This window comes from Ranitomeya imitator, chromosome 10, assembly GCF_032444005.1.
Source record: "Ranitomeya imitator isolate aRanImi1 chromosome 10, aRanImi1.pri, whole genome shotgun sequence".
NCBI lineage: Eukaryota > Metazoa > Chordata > Amphibia > Anura > Dendrobatidae > Ranitomeya > Ranitomeya imitator.
The window spans coordinates 45,400,803-45,417,196 of NC_091291.1; the positions used below are offsets into that span (position 1 = coordinate 45,400,803).

At 44.1% G+C, this 16,394-nt stretch overlaps 1 protein-coding gene across 1 annotated transcript in view; it reads right to left on the minus strand.

The window, feature by feature from the left end:
* The window catches only part of GRIN2D (glutamate ionotropic receptor NMDA type subunit 2D), a 593,213-nt gene that overhangs the window by 48,889 nt on the left and 527,930 nt on the right, over positions 1 to 16,394 (minus strand). Inside the window, exon 11 of the mRNA XM_069740746.1 lies at positions 14,807 to 15,039. Coding sequence (XP_069596847.1) covers positions 14,807 to 15,039 — 233 coding nt within the window. The remainder of the gene's footprint in view (positions 1 to 14,806; positions 15,040 to 16,394) is intronic.

A 16,394-nucleotide genomic window follows, 5' to 3' on the forward strand; every position in this document is an offset into this window, starting at 1 on the left:
TTCTCCCAGAAGGCACCTGGAATATGCAAATTAGCCTCCTGAAGCTTGAATCCCTGGTTTGGTGATGCTTTCGAAGCAGCTGGTCCCGGCTGTACCCAACGATCTTCTAGCTTAGGGAGACTTCGCTTCTCCCAGAAGGCACCTGGAATATGCAAATTAGCCTCCTGAAGCTTGAATCCCTGGTTTGGTGATGCTTTCGAAGCAGCTGGTCCCGGCTGTACCCAACGATCTTCTAGCTTAGGGAGACTTCGCTTCTCCCAGAAGGCACCTGGAATATGCAAATTAGCCTCCTGAAGCTTGAATCCCTGGTTTGGTGATGCTTTCGAAGCAGCTGGTCCCGGCTGTACCCAACGATCTTCTAGCTTAGGGAGACTTCGCTTCTCCCAGAAGGCACCTGGAATATGCAAATTAGCCTCCTGAAGCTTGAATCCCTGGTTTGGTGATGCTTTCGAAGCAGCTGGTCCCGGCTGTACCCAACGATCTTCTAGCTTAGGGAGACTTCGCTTCTCCCAGAATGGCACAGGAAAAATATATTTTTGTACCGTGTTAGTCATTAGATAGAAAAATATTAAAATTTGAGATTCCTCAGTGGTTGATACCTTTTAATGGCTATCTGAAAAGCTCAAAAGCTTGATATTTGTTAACATCTTTTCAGATACCCATCAAAAGGTATCAACCATCGAGGACTCTCTGTCACGATCCATTTTTGGATTTGTGGCAGCTCTGGTTCCACTTTGTTTAAATGTAGTTTTTTTTCCTTTCAGTCCACCGTTGGTTAATGACAGTTTTTCCTCCCCACTGGCAATCTGGTGTAGCTGCTATGTTGCTGTGTCAGCTGATGTGGTGGTGACCACTCCCACCATCCTTTAAATGGTCACCTGATGCTACAACTGACTGTTGGTGATAGAGTGTCTCTGGAGACCAGCCGATGTGTGAGGAGCTCTCTGGTGCCAGTGTGTATCAGCTGTTTGAGGTCCTGGTGTTATATCCTACGCTGAGTGGAGTTTGGAGTCCAGCTTCAGAGTCATCTGCGGTGTGGTGCTTTGCAGCAGTGTCTGGAAGCTTAGTGATGTATTTTTACCTTGTCCCTTTGGTGTTTGTCAATTGTCCCCTGTGCCAGGCAGCATCTGCCAAGGCAAACAGGATCATGGGGTGCATTAAAAGAGGTCTGGATACACATGATGAGAGCATTATACTGCCTCTGTACAAATCCCTAGTTAGACCGCACATGGAGTACTGTGTCCAGTTTTGGGCACCGGTGCTCAGGAAGGATATAATGGAACTAGAGAGAGTACAAAGGAGGGCAACAAAATTAATAAAGGGGATGGGAGAACTACAATACCCAGATAGATTAGCGAAATTAGGATTATTTAGTCTAGAAAAAAGACGACTGAGGGGCGATCTAATAACCATGTATAAGTATATAAGGGGACAATACAAATATCTTGCTGAGGATCTGTTTATACCAAGGAAGGTGACGGGCACAAGGGGGCATTCTTTGCGTCTGGAGGAGAGAAGGTTTTTCCACCAACATAGAAGAGGATTCTTTACTGTTAGGGCAGTGAGAATCTGGAATTGCTTGCCTGAGGAGGTGGTGATGACGAACTCAGTCGAGGGGTTCAAGAGAGGCCTGGATGTCTTCCTGGAGCAGAACAATATTGTATCATACAATTATTAGGTTCTGTAGAAGGACGTAGATCTGGGGATTTATTATTATGGAATATAGGCTAAACTGGATGGACAAATGTCTTTTTTCGGCCTTACTAACTATGTTACTATGTTACTATGTATTATCTGCAGTGGTGAGGCTAGTGCTCCTTGCTGGCCAGTGCCCTAGCCAAGGCAGTATTAGGAGACAGTGAGGGACTTAGGTTTGTGATGGTGGCGGGGCAAGGACCTGCTTAGGGCGTTAGGGGAGTGCAGGGACAGGCTCAGGTTTGAGCTCAGGTGGTGACCATCCCCCATTCCCCTATCTGTAGGGCCTTTCTCTCCCCAATACCATCCCACTGTGTGTGTTGCGCCGTTCGTTGACCGACCACCCGTTGGGTAGCAATACGTATTGTGACACTCTCAAATTTTAATATTTTTTGAGTCCTGACAAACTTTGACTACTTTCAACTGTGGTGATTGTTTTGCCCTACTTATCAAACATTCTGAACTTATTAAAAATATACAATAAAAAATTATATTGCGGTACCTTGCTAGACAGAAAAATCAATGTAAATACACTTATACACGAAAAAGACAAAAGTATTCTAAGACTGATACCTTTATTGGCTAACGAAACAAATTATATTTGCAAGCTCTCAGAGCACAGAGACTCCTTCATCAGATGAGTTTATAGATTAATTACTGGTACCAGAGCACCACAATTAAGAGATGTTGCAACAGAACATTTGTGAACAGGGTGGATGGGGTGAAACCAAGGTTATAAAATTTATGTTTATGTTTTTGTTACAAATTCAGAGGTGGTAGGAGTGATGGCTCAGGAGTGTGGTGATTTTCAGTCAGTCTGATGGAGGTGTGAAGAGTGTCCATATAGTGACTGTCGAGGTACACCAGGTACTTTCAGCTGATATCCTTAATTATGTGTACCAAATGTCCAACTTGGGGTCTGTGTGTGGGGGAGAAAGGGCAAAAATTTAGAACAAGCAAGAATTCTCATCACCACACAATAAAATAAAAAGAATAGATTTACCTGTGGCCAAACAATTGTGCATGTCTGATGACAGCACCATGGACATGAAATTACTAGTATTAAAAGGTATTAGGGCGGGCGGAAAGCACCGAGTAAATATGGAGATGGTATTGGTGCGTTCGCAGCCCTGGGTCCACCGTGCAGGAGTGGAACCTGCTGCTAGTAAATGGTGGCACTATATGGTGGTATTACGCCTGAACAGACACGGGTTCCGTCACCCGGTCTGTATAGGAGTGAACTCTGTTGCTTCACAGAGTCGCCGGGATTAAAGATAATGCTGTGCCCTGTTAACCTCACAGAGGATCACAGCTCTCTAGTGGAGCAGGTAGCATATAGTGGTCATACAGTCTGCATCAGCACTCAAACAACTCCTCTTCGGAGGTGCCAGAATTCTAGTGGCTATACGCCAGCCCAGAATTCATATACCCAAACTCCTCTCCGGAGGTGCAGGAATTCTAATGGCAAAAGGTACCTTCACACTGTACGATATCGCTAGCGATCTGTGACATTGCAGCGTCCTGGCTAGCGATATCGTTCAGTTTGACAGGCAGCAGCGATCAGGATCCTGCTGTGCCATCGTTGGTCGGCGCAGAAAGTCCAGAACTTTATTTCGTCGCTGGACCTCCTGTAGACATCGCTGAATCAGCGTGTGTGACGCCGATTCAGTGATGTCTTCACTGGTAACCAGGGTAAACATCGGGTTACTAAGCACAGGGCCACGCTTACTAACCCGATGTTTACCCTGGTTACCAGTTTAAATGTAAAAAAAACCAAACACTACATACTTACATTCCAGCGTCTGTCCTCTCTGGTGCTCTGCATCTCTCCACTGCTTCTCTGGTTACCAGGGGACTTCGGCATCGTTGGTCGCTGGAGAGCTGTCTGTGTGACAGCTCTCCAGCGACCACACAGCGACGCTGCAGCGATCGGGATCGTTGTCTAGATCGCTGCAGCGTCGCTTAATGTGACGGTACCTTTACAGCCGACCCTGAGCACATGCTGACACAGACCACAAAGTAGCGAAGCTCATTCACACATGAACATAAGATGATACTAGCGCATGGCCATGCGGCCATGTGAAATTTTTATAGAGGAAGCTCTCCAAGACCTTCCTAGTGGTCCAATAGGAACTGTTTCAGGACCTGTGCATGTGACCCCCGACCTCCAATGAGAGGTCATCCCTTGGGTATGCTCAGTAGAGGAAAAGCAGGACTTAGTCCCAGGACCATCTGCTCACCGCAGAACAGTGCTGGTTACAATGACTGAGCCTGGAAGATCAACAGTAACCAAGCACACAGTATCTGCCTGAGCCAGATGCTGGGAGCGACGTCTCCGCTGATCAGGCTCCAATGCGGCTGAAGAAGAATGGGAGACCACAGCGGAGGTGGTTCGAGATTCCTGCTGTGCAGTGGTGGGAACTTGACACCTAACATTACCCCCCCTCCTAGGGCCCCCCTCATTGGGCCTCGCTATGTTCAAAGGCAGCAATGAGTTGCAGAGCTTGAATGTGCTCAGCAGGCTCCCAGGACCTGTCCTCTGGTCCATAGTCCTTCCAATCCACCAAATAAATTTTTTGCCACGTACCACCTTACACCCCAAGATGGCATTTGCCTCATAATCATCCGTAGATGAACCCGATGTCCCGGTAGATGACTCAGAAAACCGGGACATGTGAACGGGCTTTAGAAGAGACACATGAAAGGTGTCGGTGATACCTAGGCGTGGAGGAAGGGCCAGACGGTAGACCACAGGGTTAACTTGTTCCAGGACCTTGAAGGGACCCAAGTAGCGAGGTGCAAACTTAGTGGACTCAACTCGCAGCCTGATGTTACGGGCGGAGAGCCACACTCAGTAGCCAGGAGCAAAGGTCGGAGCGGTGCGCCGATGTGCATCGGCGGAGGACCTCATTCTCTCCTTGGAAGCCCAAATGGTATCCTGAGTGCAGTCCCAAATGTCACGTACTTCCACAGCCCAGTCGGCCACCCTAGAATTGGTGGAAGACATGGGCATAGGCACAGGAACCCACACATGCTGGCCATAATTAAGGAGGAATGGGGTCTGGAAAGTGGAGTCGGCTACAGCATTGTTTAGTGCAAACTCCACCCACGGTAGCAAGGATGCCCAGTAGTCCTGCCTAGCAGAAACAAAATGTCGCAGATATGTGACCAAGGTCTGGTTGGTCCTCTCTACAAACCCATTCATCTCAGGATGGTATGCTGAAGAGAGATTCAACTCGATGCTGAGTAGACAACACAGCTCTCTCCAGAACCGAGACGCTAACTGGGGACCCTGGTCACTGACAATTTTGTCCAGCATACTGTGTAGGAAGAAAATGTGTTTCATAAACAACGATGCCAAGGCCAGAGCAGAAGGTAGCCGTGGAAGAGGCACCAAATGCACCATTTTATAAAAATGGTCGGTGATTACCCAAATGATGGTGCAGCCTCGTGACTTGGGTAAGCCCACCACAAAGTCCATCCCGACCAACTCCCAGGGTCCCTCTGCCACCGGCAGGGGTAAAGTAACCCAACTGGCCATTGTCGAGAGGACTTATTCTTAGCGCAGGAGACACACAACCGAATATAGTCTCCAACATCATGGGCCATATGCGGCCACCAGTGCGTCCTCGCCAGAAGCTCAGATGTCCTTTTGGTTCCAAAGTGTCCACCCACCCTGGATGAGTGAGCCCAAGAGAGAACGTCCGGTCACAAAATTGATGGGACAAAAGTCTTGCCCAGAGGCACAGACTCTAGCGAAACTGGAGCCACGGTCCTCAGGCTCTCAGAAGGGACAATAAGCCGAGGTTCCTCCTCCACTGATGACACTACGGAGCGGGATAGAGCGTCGGAACGAATGTTCTCCCGAGAGAGAAAGTGGAGGGTGAAATGGAACCAGGAGAAGAACAGGGACCATCTGGCTTGGCAAGAATTTACCTGCTGGGCAGTCTGTATAAAGACCAAATTTTTGTGGTCCATGTAAACTTGGAAGGAAAAGCGAGCCCCCACCAGTTGGTGTCTCCACTCTGAGAAAGCCAACTTCATGGCAAGCAACTTCATGTCCCTGATGGAATAATTCCTCTTCGCTGGTGTGACGGTCTTGGAGAAGAAGAAGCAAGGATGCTTCCGACTTTGAGCATCCTTCTGAAGATTACTGCTCCAGCACCGACGGAAGAGGCATCCACCTCCATAATTAAAGATTTAGCAACATCGGGGCGATGTAAAATGGGAGCACTAGCGAAGTGTGACTTGATTGAGAGAAAGGCTCTGGAAACCTTCTCCGACCACAATTTGGGATTTGCTCACTTTTTGGTGAGGGCAACCAAGGGAGCTACTAACTTGAGAAGTGGGCAATGAACTGGTGATAGCAATTAATGAACCCCATAAAGCGCTGCACCACTTTCAGAGAAAAGGGTTCCTGCCAGTCCATCACAGCCTGTAGCTTGGCAGGATCCATAGCCAATCCCTGGGCAGAGATGATATAGCCAAGGAAAGGCAAGGACTCCTGCTCAAACACACACTTCTCCAACTTGGCATAGAGGGAGTTTCCCCGTAGGAGGTCGAAGACTTTGCAATCTTCTCTCTGGTGGGAGTCTATCTGGAGAGTAGATGAGAATATCATCCAGATAGACCACGACCAAGGTGGAGAGCATATCCCGGAAGATAGCATTCACAAAGTCTTGGAAAACAACAGGGGCATTACAGAGCCCGAAGGGCATCACCAGGTATTCATAATGCCCGTCCCTGGTGTTAAATGCCATCTTCCATTCCTCCCCCTAACAGATGCGAATCAGGTTGTAAGCACCCCGCAGATCTAGTTTAGTAAATACCATTACTCCCCACAACCTGTCGAATAACTCTGATATCAGAGGCAGAGGGTATTTATTCTTAACGGTGATGGCGTTAAGACTCCTGTAATCAATGCATGGACGTAGTTCTCCGTTTTTCTTCTGCACGAAGAAGAACCCTGCCCCTGCAGGTAATACTGACTTCCTAATGAATCCTCTTGCTAGATTCTCCTGGATGTATTGAGACATCGCCTCCATTTCCAGGAGAGACAGGGGATAGACTCGACCCCGGGGAGGCTATGCACCAGGCAAGAGGTCAATAGGACAGTCATAGGGGCGATGGGGCGGAAGCGTCTGCGCAGCCCTCTTGGAGAAAACATCGCATAGGGCTAGTAGTGCTTGGGGAGAGAGGAAAGATCAGTGGGAACTTCAGTAGTAGCAACCTGAACACACTTCCTCAGACAACTGCCCTCACAATATTCACTCCATCCCAAAAATTCTCCCTGAGGACCACTCTATATGAGTGGAGTGATAAAGTAACCAGGGTATCCCTAGCAGGGAGGGAAATAATCTCCTGATGGGATGGAGATATAGACAATGTAAATGGGATGGTCTGGTGTGTTATTTGTGAGGGCAGTGTCGACCCATTCACCACTCCTACAGTCACCGGCTTGGCGAGCGTCACCAGGGGTATTGCATGGCGTTGGGCGAAGGCTGAGGGCATAAAATTCCCCTCCGCCCCAGAATCCACACAAAGCTCGACTGTAAGAGTGGAATGGCCTAAGGTGATTGTCTCCTTCCACTCGAGCCTATTGCGGGCACATGTCACCTGTTGAAAACAGCTGACATGTCGTGGCTTTGAGGTGGGCTCACTGCCGGAACCCACCTCAAATCGGGGGATACTGCAAGCTGACGTCAGCTGGCAGAAAGGGGTTAAAGGGCACCTGTCACCCAGAAAATCATGGGTGTAATGCTGTAGATAAGCCCACGATGTTACCTGAAAGAGGAGAAAAAGACATTATATTATACTCACCCAGGGGCGGTCCCGCTGCGGTCAGGTCGGATGGGTGTCTCTGGTCCGCTGCGGCGCCTCCCATCTTCTTTACAAGACGTCCTCTTCTGATCTTCAGCCACGGCTCCGGCGCAGGCGTACTTTGCTCTGCCCTCTTGAGGGCAGAGGATAGTACTGCAGTGCGCAGGCGCCGGAAAGGTCAGAGGCCCGGCGCCTGCGCACTGCAGTACTTTGTCTGCCCTCAAGAGGGCAGAGCAAAGTACGCCTGCGCCGGAGCCGTGGCTGAAGATCAGAAGAGGACGTCATGGAAAGAAGATAGGAGGCGCCGCAGCGGACCGGAGACGCCCATCCGACCTGACCAGCAGCGGGACCGCCCCTGGGTGAGTATAATATAACGTCTTTTTCTCCTTTTTCAGGTAACATCGGGGGCTTATCTACAGCATTACAGAATGCTGTAGATAAGCCCCTGATGCCGGTGGGCTTACCTCACCCGCGATTTTCGGGGTGACAGGTGCCCTTTAATGCCTTATAGCTTATGCTGTGGCTGTTGAATTCTACTAAATCTCCTCAATTTATCATTTGTTTTCCTTCAACTGCTTACAAATTGCATCAGTTTGAGACAGTTTCTTCTTTCTCCTAGAATGCCACAGCATAATAAACCTAAGATGTAAAACAAAAAACGCACAAAAATAATTATAACAAAATACTTATTCTCCATCTCTTTTTATCTCTCTAGCCACTCCCGCTGCTCCCTTCCCCTTGACTGCTTTTTTTTTATCTTTTGCCAACCCTTTACTATTCAGATAGATGGCAGATGCAGATGGCTGTCAAGTTGCTTATTTTGACAGAAACAAAAACTCACAGTTCAACATTATCTTTAGATGCATGGTGGGCATGAGTTTTTATGAGATCACGTCCTCTTTTCTTGGACAGTTTTTTTAATCAGATTTTGTGCACAAAAATCAAGTTAAAATGCAACTTTTATGCTATGCGGGATGTGAGTCTTAACATACGCTATGCCATGTGGGACCTAAGAAAGCAAAACACTTACTAGAAGCTACAGCAGCTTCTTTGTGTATGTGTCTCTCTCTCTCTCTCCACTGCTGTTCCCCCTTTCTTCTCCCCTACCTCTTTCTCCATAGACTTCTATAGCCAGAAATTGTAATTTAATTTCATCTCAGTCTCTCCAGATGGATTTTATCAGAGAATTCAGAGTGAATAATCAATGCAGTAAGGCTACGTTCACATTTGCGTTGTTGGGCATTGCGTCGGCGACGCAACTCACAACGCATGCAAAACGCATGCAAAAACGCATTGTTTTGTGACGCATGCGTCCATTTTTGGCTTGATTTTGGACGCAAAAAAATGCAACATGCAGCGTCCTCTGTGCCCTGACGCTTGCGCCAAAAATGACGCATGTGTCACAAAACGCAAGACAACGCATGTCCATGCGCCCCCATGTTAAATATGGGGGCGCATGACGCATGCGTCGCCGAACCTGCGCCCGACGCAACGCACATGTGAACGTAGCCTAAGTGGGTGGGACTGGCATGCATAAGAATATAATAATAGGAGAAGGGCATTTTCCTGTAATAGGACAAAATTCATAATAATAATAATAATCTTTATTTATATAGTGCCAACATATTCCGCAGAGCTTTACAGTTTAACAGTTTCAAACACAACAGTCATAAGTAACAACGTTAACAATACAATAATTAAAGCAAAATAAGACGCCCCTGCTCGTGAGAGCTTACAATCTACAATGAGGTGGAGGAGATGCAAAGTACAGGTGTGTATTTACAATGATGTATTTACAATGATGGTCCAGCCATCTTCAGGGGGTGGGGAATAGATGGGGATAGTGAATGGGCTACACACACACTCATAATCTTTGCTTGATTTATTGGTTAGAGGGTTTGTCCTGGACTTTAACATTGATTGCCTTTCCTTAGAATAGGTCATCTATGTCTCCAACACATTGAACCCACACCATTTAGCTGTTCCCGGAGGTGGTGAAGGCGGCCAGAACTGCTCAGTAGCAGAGCTGCACAAAATAGTGGTCATGGCAGGGTACTGCACATTCACCCACTATTGATTTGAATAAGTAGCAGATGTGGACCTGGCCGCGGCCATTATACAGTCGATAGAGCGGTGCTGATCAGCGGGGGTGAGAGGTGTTGCACTCCAATCCAATCAGACATTGATGGACTATCCTAAGTCCCGGACAACCCCTTTAATAGAAAGTTGTTGTTTTTTATTACTTAGCAAACTGCATTACATGCCTACCATATTTCTCTAATTTTAGTAAAAACAACAACCCACCCTCAAAATGAAGAACTAAGGGTTAACGCATCTAGATAATTTCCAGACCGGTACATAATGTTTATGCAGAATCTACTGGATATATTTGAATTCTCTCTCCATCTCTCTTATCTGATCTGTTTTTACACTCTTCCTAGAATGATCTGCTATGTCTTTCTGTTTGTCCTTGTTTTAGGTCATTAATTTTTGAGAAATGGTAACAGGGCAAGGCAAACAGAGAGGGAGGGGGAGGGATAAGATTAAAAGAGACTGAGGCGGTATAATTTGCCAGGAATCACCTAAGAAACCATGTTCCGATAAAAAAGACACACTTTTCAGGCAGCTGTTAATGCGGCTGGCATGTTAATTATATGGGTGCTCTTATATCAATGGAGACTACGGAAAATATATGAATAATGTGTAGAAGAGAATGAAATAAGATATGTGATGAGCAAAGCTATGTACATGTAATAGAATATAGAGCACGGCAAGCTAATTCTGATCAAAATATGCCAAAAATGGAATTGTAGCTACTGTGATCAACTCTTTTTTAAATGATAAGTAATAAATTCTGTAACACAGTTCGAGATGTCATATCATGACCCGTCCACTGTCACCCTGGGACACGGCCATTTAATTATCAACTCACAATTGTTAAATGCCCAGGCTGTAAAAATGATCTTACGGCATCTTGACCTTGGGTTATAGCGCCAAGTCCCTGTTGGCCCATTGTGGAATATCCTGCTCTTTAAGACCAAAAGTTTCAAGAACAATTAGAATGATGATTATTTTAACAAGACATTTGTAATTGTTCTCATAGGATCTGACATAAATTCTATCAATGATTTTTTAGAATCCACTAGTCACTAATGTATTCCATGTTTTTTTAATGTCCTGCAACAAAACAGGATATTATTAATTCTATAAAATCATAATAGCGCAGATATAAAAATCGTTCCAGTTTACTAATAACATTACAACAGAACATCTCTGCACCGTAATAAGTTAAATAAAGATATGAAAATATATCACCTAAGTTATTAGGAACTCAGGTTTTGCCAATAAAAATCATGGTTGCAAACACACTTAGAAATATGTTTGCATAGTACTAGGGGGAAATGAAAATATGGTCTGTTTGTAAGGGAAAGAAAATATAAGAGCCTTCTTTATAAAATCATAAACAGTATTATATAATGTAGTGTAAGTATATTTAGAATTCAGCGATATACAAATCAGTAGAAATACAGAAAGCTAAGCAGTCTATGAGCTTATTATTACAGTTTTTTAACTGTTTTCTTGATGAACTAACTCTACAAATAATGTAAAAGAGGCTGGAAAACAAGTTGTATTGCTTTATTTCTCTTTTCTGTTGAGAAGATATTACAAATCAAATATTTGGTACCTTAAGAGTTAACTTTAGATAAGTTCAAGTGGGTGTAATTAGATAGCTTTCACGGGGGGCGTGCACTTCTGCTTCCTACATAACGCTGGCCAATCATAAGAAAGCAGAAACATAGAAGTACAAAAGGATCTATGATGATGTCATCAAGTTCATATGACCTGAGTTCACAAATCCTGCCAGCCGGAGTGTGCAGCACAGAAGATATATATCACAGCACAGAAGTTTGGAAATATTAACTAGGGTTAAAAGCTTTACACTTAAGAACTATAAAATATATACAGTGGGGCAAAAAAGTATTTAGTCAGTCAGCAATAGTGCAAGTTCCACCACTTAAAAAGATGAGAGGCGTCTGTAATTTACATCATAGGTAGACCTCAACTATGGGAGACAAACTGAGAAAAAAAAAATCCAGAAAATCACATTGTCTGTTTTTTTAACATTTTATTTGCATATTATGGTGGAAAATAAGTATTTGGTCAGAAACAAAATTTCATCTCAATACTTTGTAATATATCCTTTGTTGGCAATGACAGAGGTCAAACGTTTTCTGTAAGTCTTCACAAGGTTGCCACACACTGTTGTTGGTATGTTGGCCCATTCCTCCATTCAGATCTCCTCTAGAGCAGTGATGTGTTTGGCTTTTCGCTTGGCAACACGGACTTTCAACTCCCTCCAAAGGTTTTCTATAGGGTTGAGATCTGGAGACTGGCTAGGCCACTCCAGGACCTTGAAATGCTTCTTACGAAGCCACTCCTTCGTTGCACTGGCGGTGTGCTTTGGATCATTGTCATGTTGAAAGACCCAGCCACGTTTCATCTTCAATGCCCTTGCTGATGGAAGGAGGTTTGCACTCAAAATCTCACGATACATGGCCCCATTCATTCTTTCATGTGCCCGGATCAGTCGTCCTGGCCCCTTTGCAGAGAAACAGCCCCAAAGCATGATGTTTCCACCACCATGCTTTACAGTAGGTATGGTGTTTGATGGATGCAACTCAGTATTCTTTTTCCTCCAAACACGACAAGTTGTGTTTCTACCAAACAGTTCCAGTTTGGTTTCATCAGACCATAGGACATTCTCCCAAAACTCCTCTGGATCGTCCAAATGCTCTCTAGCAAACTTCAGACGGGCCTGGACATGTACTGGCTTAAGCAGTGGGAAACGTCTGGCACTGCAGGATCTGAGTCCATGGTGGCGTAGTGTGTTACTTATGGTAGGCCTTGTTACATTGGTCCCAGCTCTCTGCAGTTCATTCACTAGGTCCCCCCGCGTGGTTCTGGGATTTTTGCTCACCGTTCTTGTGATCATTCTGACCCCACGGGGTGGGATTTTGCGTGGAGCCCCAGATCGAGGGAGATTATCAGTGGTCTTGTATGTCGTCCATTTTCTAATTATTGCTCCCACTGTTGATTTCTTCACTCCAAGCTGGTTGGCTATTGCAGATTCAGTCTTCCCAGCCTGGTGCAGGGCTACAATTTTGTTTCTGGTGTCCTTTGACAGCTCTTTGGTCTTCACCATAGTGGAGTTTGGAGTCAGACTGTTTGAGGGTGTGCACAGGTGTCTTTTTATACTGATAACAAGTTTAAACAGGTGCCATTACTACAGGTAATGAGTGGAGGAAAGAGGAGACTCTTAAAGAAGAAGTTACAGGTCTGTGAGAGCAAGAAATCTTGATTGTTTGTTTCTGACCAAATACTTATTTTCCACCATAATATGCAAATAAAATGATAAAAAAAACAGACAATGTGATTTTCTGGATTTTTTTTTCTCAGTTTGTCTCCCATAGTTGAGGTCTACCTATGATGTAAATTACAGACGCCTCTCATCTTTTTAAGTGGTGGAACTTGAACTACTGCTGACTGACTAAATACTTTTTTGCCCCACTGTATTTAGTGTTTATTTAGGCTGCACACCTTGGCTGGCAAGACTGGTAGACTCAGGTCATGTTACCCTGATGACTTCATCATAGATCCTTATAAAACATCTATGTTGCTGCCTGCTTATGATTGGTCAGGGTCATACAGGGAGAAGAAGTACACGCCCCCAGTGAAAAATATGTAATAACACCCACTTAGACATAACTAAAGTTAAGTCGTTAGGTGCCAAATATTTGATTGATAATATCTCTGCAGCGGAGACTCAAAATTAATAAAATATATTTATAAATAAATAATTAAATACAAAGATTTCTGCTCTGTAGCTACGACTACATAGTGTGTCCAGTTCAAAAAGAACATTTTGGTGAAAGATCCTCTTTAAAAGTTTAGTTACTCTTTCAAAGATGACCCAATCTGCATTTCTCAACAAAAGACAATAAACGTGTTGTCCACGACCCTTTTTTAGACTAATTTTTTGGCTCAAAAAAAAAAAAAATAAAGCCTGTACTCACTTACTGTGCCAGCTGTGGTCCTGCAATGTCAACACTCACGGTCCCAGGGCTGTGATGCGGCACCGGTACCCAATCAGTGCTGGCATCACCGTCTCAGCCTTCATACAAACTGAGCATGAAGAGGAAGTTCGGGATGAGCTGCAGCCCTGGCTTGCTCTTCTTGTCCAGTTTGTACGAAGGTGGAGAATGTGTTGCCAGCGCTGAGTGGGTACCGGTGTCACATGTCACAACACCGCATCACAACCACGGGGAGAATGAGTGCCGACACCGCAGGAATGATGCCGGCACGGGAGTTGATATGAGCTTTATTATTTTATCAGGGCCAAACATTTACTTAAAGAAGGGGTTGTGCAAGTAGTGGACAACTCCTTTAATATTCGTTTGTTGACTCTGGTAGAAATATAATTTCAAAATTGAATATTTAGACTCTCAGTGAAGATACCAATGTGTACTCTGCACACTGTCAGGATTCCACAAAGTGTAGTGAAATAGAGTGACTACAAAAAAAGTATATGGAGACCAAAAAACACTCTTAGCAAACTATGGTAACTCCTACATTTATTGTCTGTTTTTTTTAACACCCTGTTAGGCAAATAATCTGTAGTGGTGCTGCAGGGGGAATTAAAATTTGTGATTGGTTTCCCCAACATTTCGGGTGCAGGATTTTCCGAAGTCCATATTATGAATCTATTCACTATAGGAAGGCACTGTGAAGTAGAATCAGCAATTGGCCAAAATATGTTCACCCTAGGTTACTCTCACTCAATACCGACCAGAAAATATAATACACAACCAAATTGGTTGGTCTTTAAGTGAGTGAGAAAAAGAATTTATTTCAATTTGTGCAAAAATTAGGTTGACTGATCACACAAATGGATGCAATCTGTTACCTTAACGATGTCCTATAGAAGCGTTGTTAACCCCATATACATTTGTAAAAAAAACATATACCAATACCATCAAAACCAGCCCTTGTAAGTAGCAACTAAGAATAATTCTACTAAAATATCATCACCATCATATAATCAGGCAATGATAAAATGTAAGGGTCAAACTTGTATTTTTTTTTAGCTGAAATACGTAAGAAGATTAATGGTCTCATCTGTAAAGGACTAATTAAAAAAAAGAACATAAGTTACAAAATCGCCACAATAATTTTTGTTTGAAGCTACAAATTAAATGGAATAAGACAGAAAGATAATTGAGAATATATTTACCCTGCTAAATGCCAATAAAAAGTCCAGCCTCCCGGAATGTCTCATGCAGTGCCGCAACTTCCAGTAAATGAGATGTTCCCATGCAAACACCAGCAAACTTAATCCCATTGCAACTAGAAGCATGTAGAAGACCCCCGCCATGTTGTCTATGTCCAGTTTGCTGCTCATAACTTCAATTTTGTCATTGTGACAAATCCCTGATAGCCACAGTCTTTCCAGCATCTCGATCTCATCTGTAGAGGGAAATGTACAAGATATAAGCATTGTAAATTAAGAAATTAGTAAAACCACATCAAAACAGTTAAACAAATACTCCCCACAAGGTCACGATAATGTCCACAAGCAATTTTATACCACATAATGTTTACTCCATGCAAAGTAACGGATTAGCCATTGACTTCTACTAGTTTACATCTTTACCCTTCACTTTTGCTTTGGTAGACCAGGACATATGCGCCCAGGTGGGATAGATGTGCACTAGAATTTGTTTTTTAATTTATGGCAAACATTATTATGTAATATATTAGGTTCTAAAAACAGCACCACACCTGTCCATGGGTGTCTAAAGTGAAATAGTGGACCAGCAACCTGTAAACATGCGCTGTGCTTCTAGAAGATGGCAGTCTTTTTTTTCTTGTACAATGCCTTTAAAAAAATAAAAAACACTGCTCTGCTACATGGCAATCTCAATCAAAATCAATAATGGTCTTGTAATTACAGATGAGAGAACTTGTTCGGAAAATGTTTGCCAATCTTAAATTTGGTGTGAATGTAGTTCATTGGGATTCGTGTTCGGAGTCCCGAGCATTTTTCATAAAATTCAGCAAATGTCGGCCAAAGGTAAATGTCCGAGTTCACCAAGGACCCTTTCAGGTGTCAGTGTTTCCGACTTTTCCGAACTTTTTTTCTTTTTAAATTTAACAAAGCTGGCAAATTTGAGTTGTAAAAGATTCACTTATCTTTCTCCATTGTAATTGTGTAAGTAGGCAAAAGCAAGCTGCCAAGCAAACGTCTAGTGGGCATTGTTTTCGGGGGTTTTAAAAGAACTGAAAATGTATGCTATAATGCATGAAAACAGAGTGAAACGGAGACTGTCCCAGAGTAAAAAAGGAGCTGCTAAAGATAGTAGTGTCCGCAAAGAATCGCAACTTATAGCACCACTCTAGCTTTTTTTATATTTTTGTGCTGGAGTAGTGCTACTGATCTAAGTTCCCTGACCATAGCTAGTCTTATTTTTACAAGTTGCCATCTTCAGGTCTTCCCAGTGCCGCCATGTTTTCAACTCAAACTTCTGATCGACCGGAAGTTAAATTAAACCGTAACAAGCACTCAATGTAAGTCTATGAGAGTCTTGGTCTTGCTCTTATAGACTTACATTAATTTGTGACTTCCGGGTCGCCCTCCCCACCGCAAACACTGGAGCTTATCTATCATGTCCTACACTAATGGAGACTGAGCGGAGAGGCATGGATAAAAGATGATAACGGCGACTGTTAGGTGTAAGACCCGTTGCAGGGGAACTTCTCTCTAGCACTGCAATAACAAAAACGCTGGCATGGTGTTTTATGAAGTGAAGTGTGAAGTGTCA